Source organism: Saccopteryx bilineata, chromosome 1, assembly GCF_036850765.1.
Source record: "Saccopteryx bilineata isolate mSacBil1 chromosome 1, mSacBil1_pri_phased_curated, whole genome shotgun sequence".
Lineage (NCBI taxonomy): Eukaryota > Metazoa > Chordata > Mammalia > Chiroptera > Emballonuridae > Saccopteryx > Saccopteryx bilineata.
Window position 1 is genome coordinate 242,275,129 of NC_089490.1, and position 16,301 is coordinate 242,291,429.

General features: G+C 42.1%; 1 protein-coding gene across 1 annotated transcript in view; it reads left to right on the plus strand.

Moving 5' to 3' along the window:
* The window catches only part of SLC1A3 (solute carrier family 1 member 3), a 96,615-nt gene extending 81,247 nt beyond the window's left edge, over positions 1 to 15,368 (plus strand). Inside the window, exons 6-10 of the mRNA XM_066239889.1 lie at positions 3,024 to 3,316; positions 5,953 to 6,186; positions 6,704 to 6,898; positions 11,277 to 11,411; positions 13,303 to 15,368. Coding sequence (XP_066095986.1) covers positions 3,024 to 3,316; positions 5,953 to 6,186; positions 6,704 to 6,898; positions 11,277 to 11,411; positions 13,303 to 13,507 — 1,062 coding nt within the window. The 3' untranslated portion in view covers positions 13,508 to 15,368. The remainder of the gene's footprint in view (positions 1 to 3,023; positions 3,317 to 5,952; positions 6,187 to 6,703; positions 6,899 to 11,276; positions 11,412 to 13,302) is intronic.
* The last annotated feature ends 933 nt before the right edge of the window (positions 15,369 to 16,301 follow it).

Sequence of the window (16,301 nt, forward strand, 5' to 3'; positions counted from 1 at the left end):
TCTCCACCAGGTTGGAAACTACTCAGGTTTTCTGATGAATTTAAAAGGCAAAAGTAGGTCTTACCTTATACTGAAGGCTTATTAGCTGCCAAATACTGCATATCTTACATACTCATTGCTTATTGAATTTCTGTTTTTAAGAAAGCTAGTCAAAAGACTTCCTCCTCTTTCCATCCTCACATTCCACACACAAAAGCCTCCAATTTAAAATACACTTACAAGCTGCTTTAAAGATTAGGGAGATTATTCTGTTTCTGGGTTTGATTTTTTTAAAAATCAATGAAGTGTTTTTTAAAAGTCTACTAAGGGCTTATGGATTCTAAAAGAGTAACTATATCAGAAAGAAATGGCAGCTTCATGTCTTGGATGCCAGCTCTGTGCCAACCACTGTTATATTTACTCCTCACATAAGTATGATGGATATCATTGTCTTTGTTTCATTGATGAGGCAGTTAACTCTTCTGTGATAACTCAGAGGGTGGATACATACAACAGGCCCACGCTCTCACAAGCAGTAAATGTCAGACCCAGATTCCAATCCATTGTATTGACTCCAGAGTCTATCACCTTTCATCTGCATCAATCTGCTTCCTAGAAAGCGGTGACCAAGGTGATGAGACACCTACCTGGAGGCTGTCATGCCACCCGGTTCCTTTTAGCCACCTCTATCAAAGCAACTCTTAGCTCTCTGTATTTTGGGTACAAACATATTTTACTATTAGGGGATAAAATTGGTTAATTTCAGGCCCTGGGCAATTTGCTCAGTAATAGAGTGTCAACCTGGCATGTGGAAGTCCCGGGTTCAATTCCCAGGCAGGGCACACAGGAGAAGCGCCCATCTGCTTCTCCACCCCTCCCCCTCTCCTTCCTCTCTGTCTCTCTCTTCCCCTCCTGCAGCCAAGGCTCCACTGGAGCAAAGTTCGCCCGGGCGCTGAGGATGGCTCCATGGCCTTCGCCTTAGGCACTAGAATGGCTCAGGTTGCAATGGAGCAATGCCCCAGATGGGCAGAGCATTGCCCCCTAGTGGGCATGCCGGGTGGATCCCGGTTGGGCGCATGCAGGAGTCTATCTGAGTGCCTTCCTGCTTCTCACTTCAGAAAAATACAAAAAAAAAAAATTGGTAAATTTTATTCTAACCTCACTTGAATAAAAAACCTTTGTTTCCCAGATATTAAAAGAGAAATAATTAGACTTTCTGGGTTCAATAATAGTTCCCCAAACATTTTTCCAGATGGTATCACTTCACCCTCATTGTACTCCCCTAACCTTTCTGCTTAGTTTCCGTAAAGCAAACAAAACAGACCCGACCTCGTGAAGAACCAAGGTTTACACATATAAGCCACCCTTTGTTTTATCCCCTTTTTAAAAATTTTATTGACTATTTTTAATAGGCACTGAAGTATGCACTTACTGCAACATTCTAACAGAACCCTTTCTTTAAAAGAGAGAGGAGAGAGCCTAAGAGGCCAAAATCTAACTTTTTAATTCAAAATCAAATGTAACCATAAGAATAAACCCTTTTTAATCTGACCAGCCAACCCCAGCTCTATGGGGCTGGCTATGCTAGTAGGTCAACTGGCACCAGATGATATCAAAAATGCTGATTTCTAGCTGTGCTGGGGAATGTACTGACCCGTGCAGATTTCTTGTATTTGGTTTTCGGTTGCATTTTGAAGGGGAAGCAAATATGTCTTCCCAGATTTATTTGTCTTAGACCAGAAATCACATGAGGCTGCAATTTCTGTATAGGTTACAAACTGTGTCTAAGGGGAAATAATTGGAGGCATAGGAAAGGCTAACCAGGATTGGAGATCTACCCTAGACGACCCATAAAATGCAAAAACGCTCCAATGGAATAGAGATTTGAGAGCTGACTGGAATAGAAGACAACAACAGGCCAGTTTCTTTGTTACATGAAATTACCAACAGTATCACTGATTGTTGAGGGATATACCCACAGTATTGATAGCTGGCCAGGTCCTTGTTTGGGAATAGTGGTTTCCCATTGGACAAGAAAGTCTCCCGTTTATTCTCAGTAAAAAAATGGCCCAGCATGTTGTATACAGCTGGTCTTTCTTCCCCTACACTCCAGCTTCAGTTAATATTTGTATATTATTGCTCTCTCTGAGGCTTTACTACTGTCAACATGAAGGCCAAGAACTCTGCTCACATTAAAATCATAGAGGGATGGGTTGAATTGTTTTATCTGGCCTCAGTAATATACTCAGCATCTCCTGTCTGGGACAGCTATGTAGAATATATGGGGGAAAGAGTGTCTCTTGAATAAGAACAGAAATGCCATTCTGAAATGTCAGAAGTGGGTTGTCATCTCTTGATCAACTACTAATCAAGCACCTATTCTTAAGAATGGATACTATCTGGAATGCCTTAAAGACTGTTGTTTGGAGATTTAAAATTTTTAATATCCACTGAAATCTCTAAATCTAATCCCTGAAGGACTTTGTGATTAGGCACGATTAGCCAACATTGGTATAGTACTTTAACATTTACAAGATGTTCTCACACATTCTGTTTAACTTGATCGTCACAGCAACCCTGCGAGGTGGAACCAGCACAGTTGTCCCTGTTTCACAGCTGCAGAATATGAGCACAAGGATGTTGGTTGATTTGTCCATAATCCCATAGCACAATCCCACTGAGAGTAAAGGGACTATTGTGAATATTTGGATTTATGGTTTTTTAAAAGCCCATTATACTCATTTTATTAGGGTTTCAGAACAAAGCAAAAACACATGTGTGTGTTTAGTCAAACATTTTCAACCAGATTTGGCTTTCCTATTATGATTTGTTATATATATGAGTGTGTGTGTGCATTCATGCTGAGGAAGTAGGAGTAGGGGTTTGTCACAGTTAGATAGATGATAGGTAGATAGGTAGGTACTTTCTCTAACACTATTATTTGAATGCAGAGTAATGTATATCATAGAAAATTTGGACAACAGAAAAGTGCAAAGAAGAAAAAAATATTCTCTTTAATGCCTGTTGCACCTTTTGTTTTTAAGTTTAAAACCAACTATGAGAAGAGAAGCATTAAAGTCCCTGTCCAGTCTAACGAAACACTCATGGCTGCCGTGATAAACAACGTGTCAGAGGCCACAGCAGCCATTTTAAGTGTCACAGAGGAGATGGTCCCGGTTCCAGGGTCTGTGAATGGGGTCAACGCCCTGGGACTCGTCGTCTTCTCCATGTGCTTTGGTTTTGTGATTGGAAAGATGAAAGAGCAGGGACGAGCCCTGAAGGAGTTCTTTGATTGTCTCAATGAAGCCATCATGAGATTGGTAGCAGTGATAATGTGGTATGTATTTCCATTTGCTGTATATGCTGTGTTCACCACACTTATTGCCATCAACATGTATTCTGCCCTCAGGACGATGCCACCTGGCAGAAGGGCCAATGGCAATGATCCCATTCCAGTAAGCACAAGAAAACCAAAGACTTCCTGGGCTTGTAGTGGTTGGTAACATAGCTGCAAACCCCTCTTAATAAATGTGCTTCCTTGTTCTTGAAAGGTGTCAACTCCTTTACCTCAGTGCCAGTGGGATCCCATTCCTCTTCCCCCCATTTTCTATCTATCCAGTTATCCATTTAAAGCCTATTTATGGAGTGTCTACTGTACACCAAGCATGTAATGCCAGATACTACAGATAAGGCAATGAAGAAGAGATGCAGGAATGTCCTGGAGTTTACATTTTTTTTAAGGAAGACAGAGATAAACAAATAAATCAACTATATGCTTTAGTCACAGGTGCTATGAAAAAATAAAATAAAATAAGCAGGTTTTATTTTATGTGATGTGAGGTGATAGAAAAAAAGTGACTGGGGAGGAAGCATAAAATTTTCCTTGGAAAGACCTCTGAGGGGGTGACATTTTTTGCTAAGACCTGAATGACCGGGAGAAGCTAACCATGCAAAGCACCAGCAGAAGGGCATTTCCAGGAGCAGGAGAAACCAGTGTAAGGGCCCTACACCACCAGGAGAACTGAGCTCCCCCTCCTCTGTTTGAGCCCTAACAAAGAAATCGAATGTGTTTCCGCGCACACCTGAAGTACTCATGGGCGGTGGCGTGGAACGCCGAGCCACACTTTATAACGGACTTCCTTCAGATGAAGCTGCAAGCAGGAGACAAAGGAAAAGACTAACTCCAAAGGGGAACCTTGACCTTGGAAAGTACATTTTCTCCGGCACAGAGAGAAGCCTTCCATTGGTTTAGCCTTTATTTTTAAATCCAGACTCCTTCTTGGCACCTGAGACAGGAAGTCATCTGTTTCTAGGAAAAATGCTCCCCAACATGATTAAAAATATTCTTTGTCCTCATTGCCACCAAAGCCCAGAGAAATTCACTTTTCAGAAGTTTGTGCAAGACGAATGTAAAAACTTGGGCACAAAGACAGATCAGAATGTGGTCTCCGTGGGATCCCCGGATGAAATCCGCGGGGCCCTTCTTTGAAATCCTGGCAGGGCTGAAAGTGGACATTTATCTCATATTATTAAAATGCCTGCACCTTTCACCTCTTTCATGAAAGAAGCCCATTCAAAGCTGGTGAATGAACCTCATATGTCACATTTCTCGCTGTATATTTTTCCTGTACATTCAACATTGAGTTATTACATTTCTGCAAACAGGTACTCATAATTTCCTGGCCTGTGTTTTTAAAGGACTTTTAAAAGGAGCATTGTATTTTTCTATTTGAAATAAGTCATCCACGGTTCCCAGCAGACCCTTTCTTAAGGGTAATGGCCTCTCTGGTTTTTGGTAATGTGAGTTTGCTTGTAGTTTACTGCACAGATCAGATGGAGGCAATTGTGTGTTGGGCAGGACCTTTAAGTAACCAGGTTTCAAAAGGTATAAGCCATTTTGTGTTTCAGTTGTCCATTCTTGCCGAGTCTACCAGCGGAAGATCACAAACGGCAGTAACAGCCTGTGGGTAATAATTACTTAATAAAACACCTGTAACCTGATTGTGGTAGTATGTACACACACATTATTAATTTTAATAGATCTGAATTTATTTTATGATGGCCTTCTATTTATAGTAAACGGTGCCAGTTTCCCATTTGCACCATAGCATTGCCTCTTGGGAGAAATTTATAAGAGTTGACTCGAAGACTAATATGAAGTAACATTGTAAGTCATGTGTAACATGGGAAAAAATAATAATTGCAGTCCTTCGATGAGAGAGTTGACTGCAAATCTAAAACACTAAGATGGTGCTGTGTGCCTCTCGCTTTAACTTAGGGAGCAGGCCCTGATGTGCAACATGTTTCCGAAAGTCTGGATGTTGTCTCAGTGGATGCTGGCGTTGAGAGCATGTAACAAGGGAGCAGGAAGCAGGGGCATGGTTGCCTCTGAGAACCAGAAAAGTGACCCAAGTGTAGTAGACTTACCTCAGGGAAAAAGAAGTGGGTAACAAAACCTCTGCACTTGCCTTTTTCCACAGGTTTAGGAAAAAACAAATGTGACCTAGAGATATTTTGAGTGAGAAGAAAGCCTAATTCTGCAGTACTTATACACTGTTCACAAAAATTAGGGGACCAGGGAACGTGCGGATACTCCAGGACTTTCAGCCTTTTGTCTAGTGCACTTTCATCAATGAAATACAAGTTGGTTTTGCATCTCATTTGCATAATCAATAACTTTCTTTGATTTGTCATTTGATTTTCTGATGTCCTTGTTTAATAAAAAAGAAATCAAATGCTTTTTTTATCGCTTCATATTCATTTAGAAACATCCTCTAATTTTTGTGAACAGTATATTTAAATTTGTATTTTAAAAAAAAGAAAAAAGTTCACAGTTTCTACAAGACCAAACAGTATCTTGGGCAGAAAAGTTGGGAAATCAGTTGTTTCACTTTTTCTCATCACTTGATAACTTCTGTAGAATAGTTTGTTGGAGATCTGACTTCCAACTGTGCCCGCCTTGCCTCCACATAGGTACGCCCCTCTGGGCATCCTCTTCCTGATTGCAGGGAAGATTATGGAGATGGAAGACTTGGGCGTGATTGGGGGCCAGCTTGCCATGTACACCGTGACAGTCATTGTGGGCTTACTCATCCACGCCTTAATTGTCCTGCCCCTCCTCTACTTCCTGGCAACACGGAAGAACCCTTGGGTTTTTATCGGAGGGATGCTGCAAGCACTCATCACCGCTCTAGGGACCTCCTCCAGGTATGTGTATATGCGGCCCACATCTCTCAGAAAAGTCTCAAACTTCACTTGGAACCAGGACCCTCAAGTTCAGGGTAGAGGGAGACATTGTGGGGGAGGGGCGATTGAAATTACTAGGCGTATGCATTGAATTTTTTGCTTCCAGTGCTCATCAGATTTGTTTGAAATTCAAGGAATGGCTGGCTAGATACCCTTTTGGGGCACAAAATGGAAATTCACTCTCCTTTCCTTTCCACTGGAATTTCCCTCTTCCAGTTAATATTGATTGCCTGAGGGGCAGAGGCTGTTGTGATGTGGAAATAATGGCACATGATGCCTCACAGGGGAACCAGAAGCAGGAGTTCCCGAATGACCCAGGGAGGGGATCTACTCTGTTCCTAACCACGCTTCCCTACTTACAGAAGTGCTGACTCCGTTCCTTTTAACAGGAACGAACTTTCTGCCCACAGTACCACACACACAGGCATACTGGGCACCCAGAACGGTCAGCTGACATGCCCTGTGTTACTGTTCTCAGCTCCGCCACGCTGCCCATCACCTTCAAGTGCCTGGAGCAGAACAACGGTGTGGACAAGCGCGTCACCAGATTCGTTCTCCCAGTAGGGGCCACCATTAACATGGATGGCACCGCCCTTTATGAGGCTCTGGCTGCCATTTTCATTGCGCAGGTGAACAACTTGGAGCTGAACTTTGGACAGCTTATTACAATCAGGTACAAGGAAAGTTCTGAGCAACATTTTTTTTTTAAGAATCACTTTAGGCCCTGGCTGGTTGACTCAGTGGTAAAGCGTCGGCCTGGCGTGCAGGAGTCCCGGGTTTGATTCCCAGCCAGGGGACACAGGAGAAGCGCCCATCTGCTTCTCCACCCCTCCCCCTCTCCTTCCTCTCTGTCTCTCTCTTCCCCTCCCGCAGCCAAGGCTCCACTGGAGCAAAGTTGGCCCGGGCGCTGGGGATGGCTCTGTGACCTCTGCCTCAGGCACTAGAATGGCTCTGGATGCAACAGAGCATCGCCCCAGATGGGCATGCCGGGTGGATCCCAGTCGAGTGCATGCGGGAGTCTGTCTGACTGCCTCCCCGTTTCCAACTTCAGAAAAATACAAAAAAAAAAAAAAAAAGAATCACTTTAAACGATGAGATGGTGATCAGGGATTAGATGAAGAAACTGGCAGGGAGGAAGGGACTCACATAAACAAGAGGTTAGGGTTTGTGAGAATAGTTTTATTTTTAATAATTAGATATGTTGATTTATTGTTTTTTAAATTACAGATGTGCACATTCACATTCATTAACAATGAAATTCTAATAATAAAAAAATACATAAGGTAAAGAGTGAAACACCTGCCGTCATCACTCCCCATTCTCTCTCTAAGTGACCTCTGGTAATGTTGGCTGTATACAGACTTTTTCTAATGCGTAGACATGCACACACTTTTACTAGAGCTTAATGGAATCACACCATACATAATGCTTGCTACTTGGTTTTACTTATCGATATAACACCTATAAATATATATTTTTTTAATTATTATTATTTTTTATTATTATTAAGTGAGTGGTGGGGAGGCAGAGAAGCAGGGAGGCAGAAAGACAGACTCCCTACCGGGATCCACCCAGCAACTCTCTACAAGGCGATGCTTTGCCCATCTGGGACCACTGCTCTGTTACTTGGCAACCAAGCTATTTCAGTGCCTGAGGCAAGGCCATGGTGCCTGGGGCCAGCTTACTAAAACCATTCAAGCCTTGGCTGTGGGAAGAGAGGAGGGAGGGTGAAGAAGCCAATGGTCGCTTCTCCTATGTGCTCTGACTGGGAATCGAACCTGGGACTTCCACACATCGGGCCAATGCTCTACTGCTTTATCACCTATAAATATCTCTAGCTCTATCTCTTTGAAGAAATATATGAAAATATGTATGTACATAGAAATAGAAAACTACATCTTTTTGTAAAAGGCATAGTATGGATATTTCTTTTTTAAAAAAAGTTAGATTACACTTCAATTTTAAAGGCATTAAATATGTTCACTTTTATTAACAGTATGAGGAAATAAAACTGTACTTGAAAAACTGGATTAACATTTTCTCTTGGGTTAATTTTTAGGTGATATAAAATAGATGACAGACCACACTGACAAATAGGTTGAGAATTTTATTTCTGTGGACTATTATTTTTTAGCTATTCTATTTGAAGTGTCTGGTGAAAGGTCATTTTTCTTTCCATACCTTCCCCTAATCTCTGAGTTTCCTTCAGAGGCAACCACTGTTTGCTAGTTTCCTGAGTGTTCTTCTACAGATAGTCCATGCATATCCTTGTGCGTATGTGACTCTCATCCCTCTGAAAGTCAGGATGTGACTCTCATCCCTCTGGAAGTAGAATGCACACAGACCAATAAGTAACTGTAATGGAGAGTTTAAGCCTCACCATCCAGCTCAGGCCTTGCTCATCATTGTGTGTTCATTATTACTAGCAACTTGCCGTGTTTTTCGCTCCATAAGACGCACCTGACCATAAGACACACCTAGAGTTTTAAGGAGGAAAATAAAAAAAAATATTCTGAACCAAATGATGTGTTAAAATATTTAATAAAATACAGTATTTTTCGCTCCATAAGATGCACAGGCATTTTCCCCTCCACTTTTGAGGGAAAAAAAGTGTATCTTATGGAGAGAAAAATACTATATTTTGAAGATCAAAATAAGTCAGAATTTTTCACAACTTTTTATCATGAAAATTATCTTACATATTGCATTTCTTCTCTTTCTCAGTCCCCTCTTTCTCTCTGCCTTCATGACATTTCACTTGTATACCGTCCAGCATGCATCTCCTCAGAATAGGGATCATTTTCTATAACCACAATAGTAAGAATCTTAAAAATACTCCCGGAATATCTAGCCTACATTCAAATTTCTCCACTTGTCCCAAAAATGTCTTTGATAGCTTTTTCCCCCAGACCAACATCAAATTCAGATTTATGGCTTCCATTTGGCCTTTATATCCCTTTCATCTTTTTTTTTTTTTTTTTTTTTTTGTATTTTTCTGAAGCTGGAAACGGGGAGGCAGTCAGACAGACTCCTACATGCACCCGACCGGGATCCACCTGGCACGCCCACCATGGAGCGATGCTCTGCCCATCCGGGGTGTCGCGACCAGAGCCACTCTAGTGCCTGGGGCAGAGGCCAAGGAGCCATCCCCAGCGCCCAGGCCATCTTTTGCTCCAATGGAGCCTCAGCTGCGGGAGGGGAAGAGAGAGACAGAGAGGAAGGAGAGAGGGAGGGGTAGAGAAGCAGATGGGCGCTTCTCCTGTGTGCCCTGACTGGGAATCGAACCCGGGACTTCCGCAGGCCAGGCCTTTCATCTTTTTAAATATCAGTTCACACACATTTTGTGTATGTATATATATACATATATATGCTTATTTTTAAATGTTATATTAAACTCTATGTGTTTTGTGTTACTGGAAAATGGTAATAGTTATAGGATGCATTTGGGGTAAAAAAAAAAAATAGTGAGAAAGATGAAACTGATCACGGCCAGAAGTGACTGGCCTGGGAGTTCTGGGAGCCCAGGCCCAGTTTGGCCCCACTGAGGCTGGGAGATGGGCATCTCAGCTCACTGCAGCCTATTCTTGGCATACTGGTTGAAAAACCCCCAATTATAGTCGCATGTGACAAGGTTAAAAAATAAGAACAGTAACTGACAATGAGATAGAACTGTATTTCTCTCACGGGGAGCAGCTCTGCTCCACAAAGCCCTCAAGACTGGTAGGTGTTCCATAGTGTAAGGGACAAAGGCTCGTCATCTCCGGGGTGCTACCCTCACCCAGATGGTCCAGAAAGGCTCATCACCACCTCCAAATTTTAGCCATAGGGAAGAGGAGGAGTCACACAGCCTACAAGTTTCTTGGTCTCCTTGGCCAGAACTTTGTGTAAAGGGTTCCAAAGGAGGTTGGGAAATGGAGTCTTCATTCTGGGCAGACAAGCACCAGCTAAAAATTTTAATATCGTGAAAAGAGAACCATGTGGGGGAACCATGAACAGCCTCTCCCACAGACTTATTACTTTATTAATACTTTATATCTAGGCCAGGGGTCCCCGAACTTTTTACACAGGGGGCCAGTTCACTGTCCCTCAGATTGTTGGAGGGCCGGACTATAAAAAAAAACTATGAACAAATCCCTATGCACACTGCACATATCTTATTTTAAAGTAAAAAAACAAAACGGGAACAAATACAATATTTAAAATAAAGAACAAGTAAATTTAAATCAACAAACTGACCAGTATTTCAATGGGAACTATGGGCCTGCTATTGGCTAATGAGATGGTCAATGTGCTCCTCTCACTGACCACCAATGAAAGAGGTGCCCCTTCCAGAAGTGCGGCGGGGGCCGAATAAATGGCCACAGGGGGCCACATGCGGCCCACGGGCCGTAGTTTGGGGACCCCTGATCTAGGCAATACTTTTCTGTTCTAAAAACATTTTAACATTCTCACATCAGCCTATCAAATAGGAATTTCACAAACTGAGTCCCAGACAGAGTACGTGCCTTACAAAGCAGTTCCACACTGGCTCCCTAAAAAAATACTGATAGTGCTATAAAACTGTTTGTAATCATTTTGCTTTTTAATTGATAAATCTGATTGTTTTTTTCTGACCTTATTAACTACACAAGTTCAGTATCTTTACAGTCCTCTACTTGGACAGAGAAATTATTAGAAACAAATTGTTATTGAACTATACAGTATTTTGGACTTCACAAAATATTTTCAGGTATGTGAAATGTATATAGCCATCAGTTTCTTCATTTTTTAAATGGCTATCATAATAGGACCAATTTCCTAAGGGTTGTTGTGAGGATCAAATGAGAAAAGCCATGTTTAGCATATCAGATGGCACATAATAAGCACTTAATAACCATTAGTTAATATGATTATTAGTTTAGTAGGGTTTTTACAGTCTCACATTTTACTGAAGCACATCCTCTTTTGTTAACTTGGCAAGTTACACGTTGTGCGGTGTGTGTTTGCAGGGTACACTTTCTGTTTGGGGAGATTTGTAAAAATGCTTTCTGTTTGGGAACTTCTTTCAACAGCATCACTGCCACAGCTGCCAGTATCGGGGCAGCTGGGATTCCTCAGGCAGGACTGGTCACCATGGTCATCGTGCTGACATCCGTGGGCCTGCCCACCGACGACATCACACTCATCATTGCAGTGGACTGGTTCCTGTGAGTATGCTCAGACTGGGATCAAGCTTGCTGGCATAGGGCACTCCTTCACCATTCCAGGGTGCCAGGCAGCCAAAAGGGCTCCACAAGCAGGGGCAGCTCGTCCAGAAATCAACTTGTTTTTACTACTTGACCCTGGCCCTTATCTGGAGACCGAGCCCCAGACGCCATGTGCATTCACTCCCTTATCAGCCCGTAGGGCACATCTGGCTGCTACACGTCTCACTCCATAAAACCCTGCAGAGACTGGGAAACCCGCCATCTGTGAAGCCAACATGAATCAGCAAGGCCCTTTCTGAATTGCACAACATCCCCTGGCGGCTGGAATCACAAAGCTGATGGCTTCACACGCTGGCCCAGGCCCTTCCTCCTTTGCTTCTCACTGTAATGGCATCATGCAGCGCAGGTGTTCCCATCTGAGCCCAACAGGGACCAGAGCGGCCGTGCAGATGGTGGCAAGAGAGCTAGCATCCTTAAGCGGAATTGAATTTTTTGGGCTCTGGGGCTCGAAAAAGTATCCTCTAGGGCCATTCCTCTGCCTTTTTCCCCTCACCCATCCAGCTGACATTTTCTCTGCCTCTCTTCTCTCATAAGTTCCCATCCACCTGCAGAAAAAAAAAATATCTCACCCCAGGATTCCCAAAGTGAATGCCTAGAAGGACACAGTAGATGCTGGAGTCAACATATGCTGACTTCATTAGATCTAATGGCCGTGGAGAGCCCCACGGGGTGCCCAACGCGGGATAAATGCGGAGGAGGGTAATCAGTTGGGAGCATGCATTCCACAGTCACTTGGACCTGTGGTCACACCCCGACCCCTGTGTGACCCAGGGCAGGGGACCCAGCCACCCTAGCTTTCTCCTCTGTGAAACAGGGATGATCATGTTATTTCCCTCCCTCTGGTGCTCTGAGGGTTAAGTGCAATGATGCATGGGAGGCTTTTATAGTAGAAAGCTGTGGTTGTCCGAGTTTTTAATCTCTGGATTCCTTTGCACTTAAAAATTACTGAAGACCCAAAAAGCTATATGGGTCTTCTCTATTAATACATATCATATTAGAAAAACTTAGAAAAAACTTAAATGTTGAATTTATTTAAAAGTGATAATAATAAATTCATTACATGTTAATATAAATAACATTTTTATGAAAAAAAACCACCATTTTCTAAACCAAAAATTTAGGGGGAAAAATGATACCATTTTACATTTTCTCAAATCATCATAATATCTGGCTTAATGCAAGACAGCTGGAGTCTCCTAATTTCTGTATTTATTAGTTGTGGTATCTTTTGTGTTAGGTTGTAGGAAAGAAAGAGAATCAAAAAGAAATTTTAAATAAAAAGAAAAAGGGAGGGGTCATTCCCTCATTATTGGTATTCTATCTAGTAACTGAAAATTAATCATCTATATGTCCTTATAACTTTTAATAATAGTATTATAGAGGTCATGTGTTTATTTTGTAATGAGGCAGTTGGGGAATACACCAAGCAGATTTGGGGGTCGGGGGACAGGAAGGGAGAGAGATGAGAAACATCAGCTTGTAGTTGAATCATCACTATAGTTGTTATTGATTGCTTCTCATATGTACCTTGACCAGGGGGCTCCAGCCAAGTCAGTGACCCCTTGCTCAAGCCAGCGACCTTGGGCATAAAGCCAGCAGCCATGGGATCATTTCGATGAGCCTGTGATCAAGCCACCAACCTCGCGGTTTCTAACCTAGGTCCTCAGCATCCCAGGTCAACACTCTATCCACTGAGCCACTACCAGTCAGGCACACCAAGCAGAATTTTAAAAGATGCTTCCAAACACTTACCCAGTGGTTCAAAATATGGGCTGGAGTCACGGGAATGGTCACCACAGCCTCATTGTTCCTTCTTCCCGCCCTTCCCCAGGGATCGCCTCCGAACCACCACCAATGTTCTGGGAGACGCCTTTGGGGCCGGCATTGTTGAGCACTTGTCTCGACATGAACTGAAGAATCATGATGTCGAGATAGGCAACTCAGTGATCGAAGAGAATGAAATGAAGAAACCCTATCAGCTGATTGCCCAGGAAAGCGAAACGGAGAAACCCATCGACAGTGAAACCAAGATGTAGACTGGCAGGAAGAAATGCTCTCCTGAGCCCCAGGTGTCTGAAAACCATGACATGTTTCCAGCTCGTTAAAACTCATCCTCTGCAGGAAGCCCCTTACCTCCCTTTCCTCCCAATTCTGATAGGATTTGGAAGTATGCATCCAAAAACAAGGGAGGATTTTGCAGCAGCCAAAATATATAGTTTTCATCCCATATTTGGAAGTTTAAGTCATTTCATGTCAGTTTTATCTAAAGAGGTACTAAGATCAAAAATAGTCTTGATCAGACCTTGCAAGTTTATGTGACACACAATCCTGTAAATGTGATTTTTTTTATAAGTTAAAGAGTCAAACAAGTAGTGAGCTAAAAAAAAAAGCTTATAAATCAACTTTCAAAATTTAAAAATCCTTCAGAACACACTTCAGTTTTAGTATCAACACAAAAAAACTTGATAAACCGCAGTTGGTCATTCTGGTTTGTGTTCTTGTTTCATTAGTAGCAGGACCATACAAAAACACACCTAGCACAGCTGTAAGGAAGTGCACTAAGTGAAACTACCAGGTAACCAAGGGCAAGTTACATTTCACCTCTAGGTCTCAGTGCTCTCACCTGTAAAATGTGTGTTTCCTAAATGCCTTTGTGGTCTCGCATATCCCAAATATCCTATGGTGTCATGAAAGTTTCTGTCCTCTACATCCCCTGGCAAGTATCCAACATCCAATAGCAAGTATCATCCCATGGAGCATGGGACTTTCAGGAACGATGTTTATTAGGAATGAACACTTCTAAGTAGGCGCGGGATGGCAGTGTGGTGCACCAAAGTCCTGTGTCCACAATGTCAGTTGCACAAGTCACCAGTCTAGAGGCCATTCTAGGAGTGAAATTATTCATGATGTCTTCACATAGTTTTTCCCAACAGGGGAAATTTTCCCTTCTTCCTACCCTTCCCTGGACTGCTCCGGGGAGGATGTCTCCCACCACTCCTCAACTGACAATAGACTTTTAGAAACTAAAATGTAAGACTAGCAACTAGCAAAGGTGCTTGTGGTCTTACTATGGAACACTAGAGAAAGCTAGGGAAGAAGGAAGCACGGTTGACATTATAAAGAAAAGATATTAAAACAGCAAGGTTATATAGAGGTCATCTTTAAGGAAGAATTTTTTAATAAAAGAGGTTTATTTTTTCTTAAAACCACGGAAACACTTTTTCTCTTTAGTTCAAAAACATTCCCCAAGGAAGTCTACATATAAAAATATAAGGTTACTTTTTATATATTTTAAAACAAATTAAATGAATGAACTCTTTGTCTAATAGAGGTCTGTGCACTGGGTGGGTGGTCTAGTATTTGAAAAGGTTTTTGACTACAATCAAAAGTTCTTAGAATGAAGGAAACAAGATATGTCTTTGTGTTGGAATTCTACTTACCAAGACATTCAAAACCTTCAGCTGGAGTGGGGTTTGTTTGGTCTTGTTTTGTTTGTGTTCCTGAGAGAAATGGTAGAAGATGAATCAGTATGAAGACATTGTCAATGTGGTTCCAAGAAAAAAAAAAAACAGCAGGGGCATCGGTCTCAGGCCAGGCAGCTCCCAGATTTTGAGACCAATTCTTTACCCCCAAAGGAATATCCAGTCAAAGACATGGAGGGGCAGTTGTCAGATAATGCCAGCTGTGTTTGAGTTTCTGGTCGAAAATGGTGAAGAATGGATTTAATTATGCTAACAGACTGAAAATCTAGACATCCTCTGATACACAATTAGAGGTATTTTTATATAGATCCAGTGCATTATATTGTGTACAAAAGTTAATGTTAGGCTGTGGTGGAGTAACCATTTGATGGGAAACACTACAAATGTTACTGTACATGGGTGTCATCTTGTGGTACCAGTAGAGCAAAAATTACTTATGCCAAATTAATTCTATTACACAGTGTGATTTTTTTATACTAACCATTTCTTATGGAAAGCAAGTCTTCTAGGATGCCCCTCTCACCAGCCCGTCACAGGCTCTGCATGTATGCATGTATCCCGTGTGGACTGAGGAGCATTACCTTGTAGATGTATTTTCAATAAAGAAAAAAATAGTTTTACATTATGCCTTTGCTCATTGTTGTTATTGTTATTATTGTCCCTAAAGGATAATAAATTTTCCTTTCATGAAAGCATTGCAGTGAGCTCAGGACAAGGCTGGAGAAAGTTACCATGCAGATTGTTTTAGATTTCAGTTGGTAAAATCTTAGAAGAACTGGATGGGGAAGCCAACCTTAAGAAAAGGAGTAAGGACATACTCTCCTTGCCCAACTCCTGGAACTGGACCGGAAACAGGAGGGTGTGAGGGGAGCACTTGGTATCAACCTGCACTTACTTGTCCACATCAGATTCAGACTTCTCAGACACACGGAATCACTTCCAGGTTGGCATCAGAGAAGCGTGATGCTGCCACCGGTTCTTCCAAAAAAAAAAAAAAAAAGTAATTTCATGTCTGATGTTTAAATTAGGTAGATTTATCTATGTGATTACTACAGCCATTTGTGAAAAGAGCTGAACAAGATCTCAAGGAACATGTCAGAAATCACCATCGTGCTGATGTTCTAGTTATGAGGAATGACTTATGGACGACTGTTCTTTTCCATTATGCTTTTTAATAAATAATTGGCAGGCAGTATCATGGAATGCCCAGGTTGAAGTTGTGTCGAGAGGCCCCTTCATCTGACTCTCTAGTTGCAGGTGGCAGCCTCTTGCAGGACAAGCTCTTAAGTTGGGCCCATGAACCCCTAGGTCATCCACATGAAGACTTCCCTGAGTTCATATAGCTCTT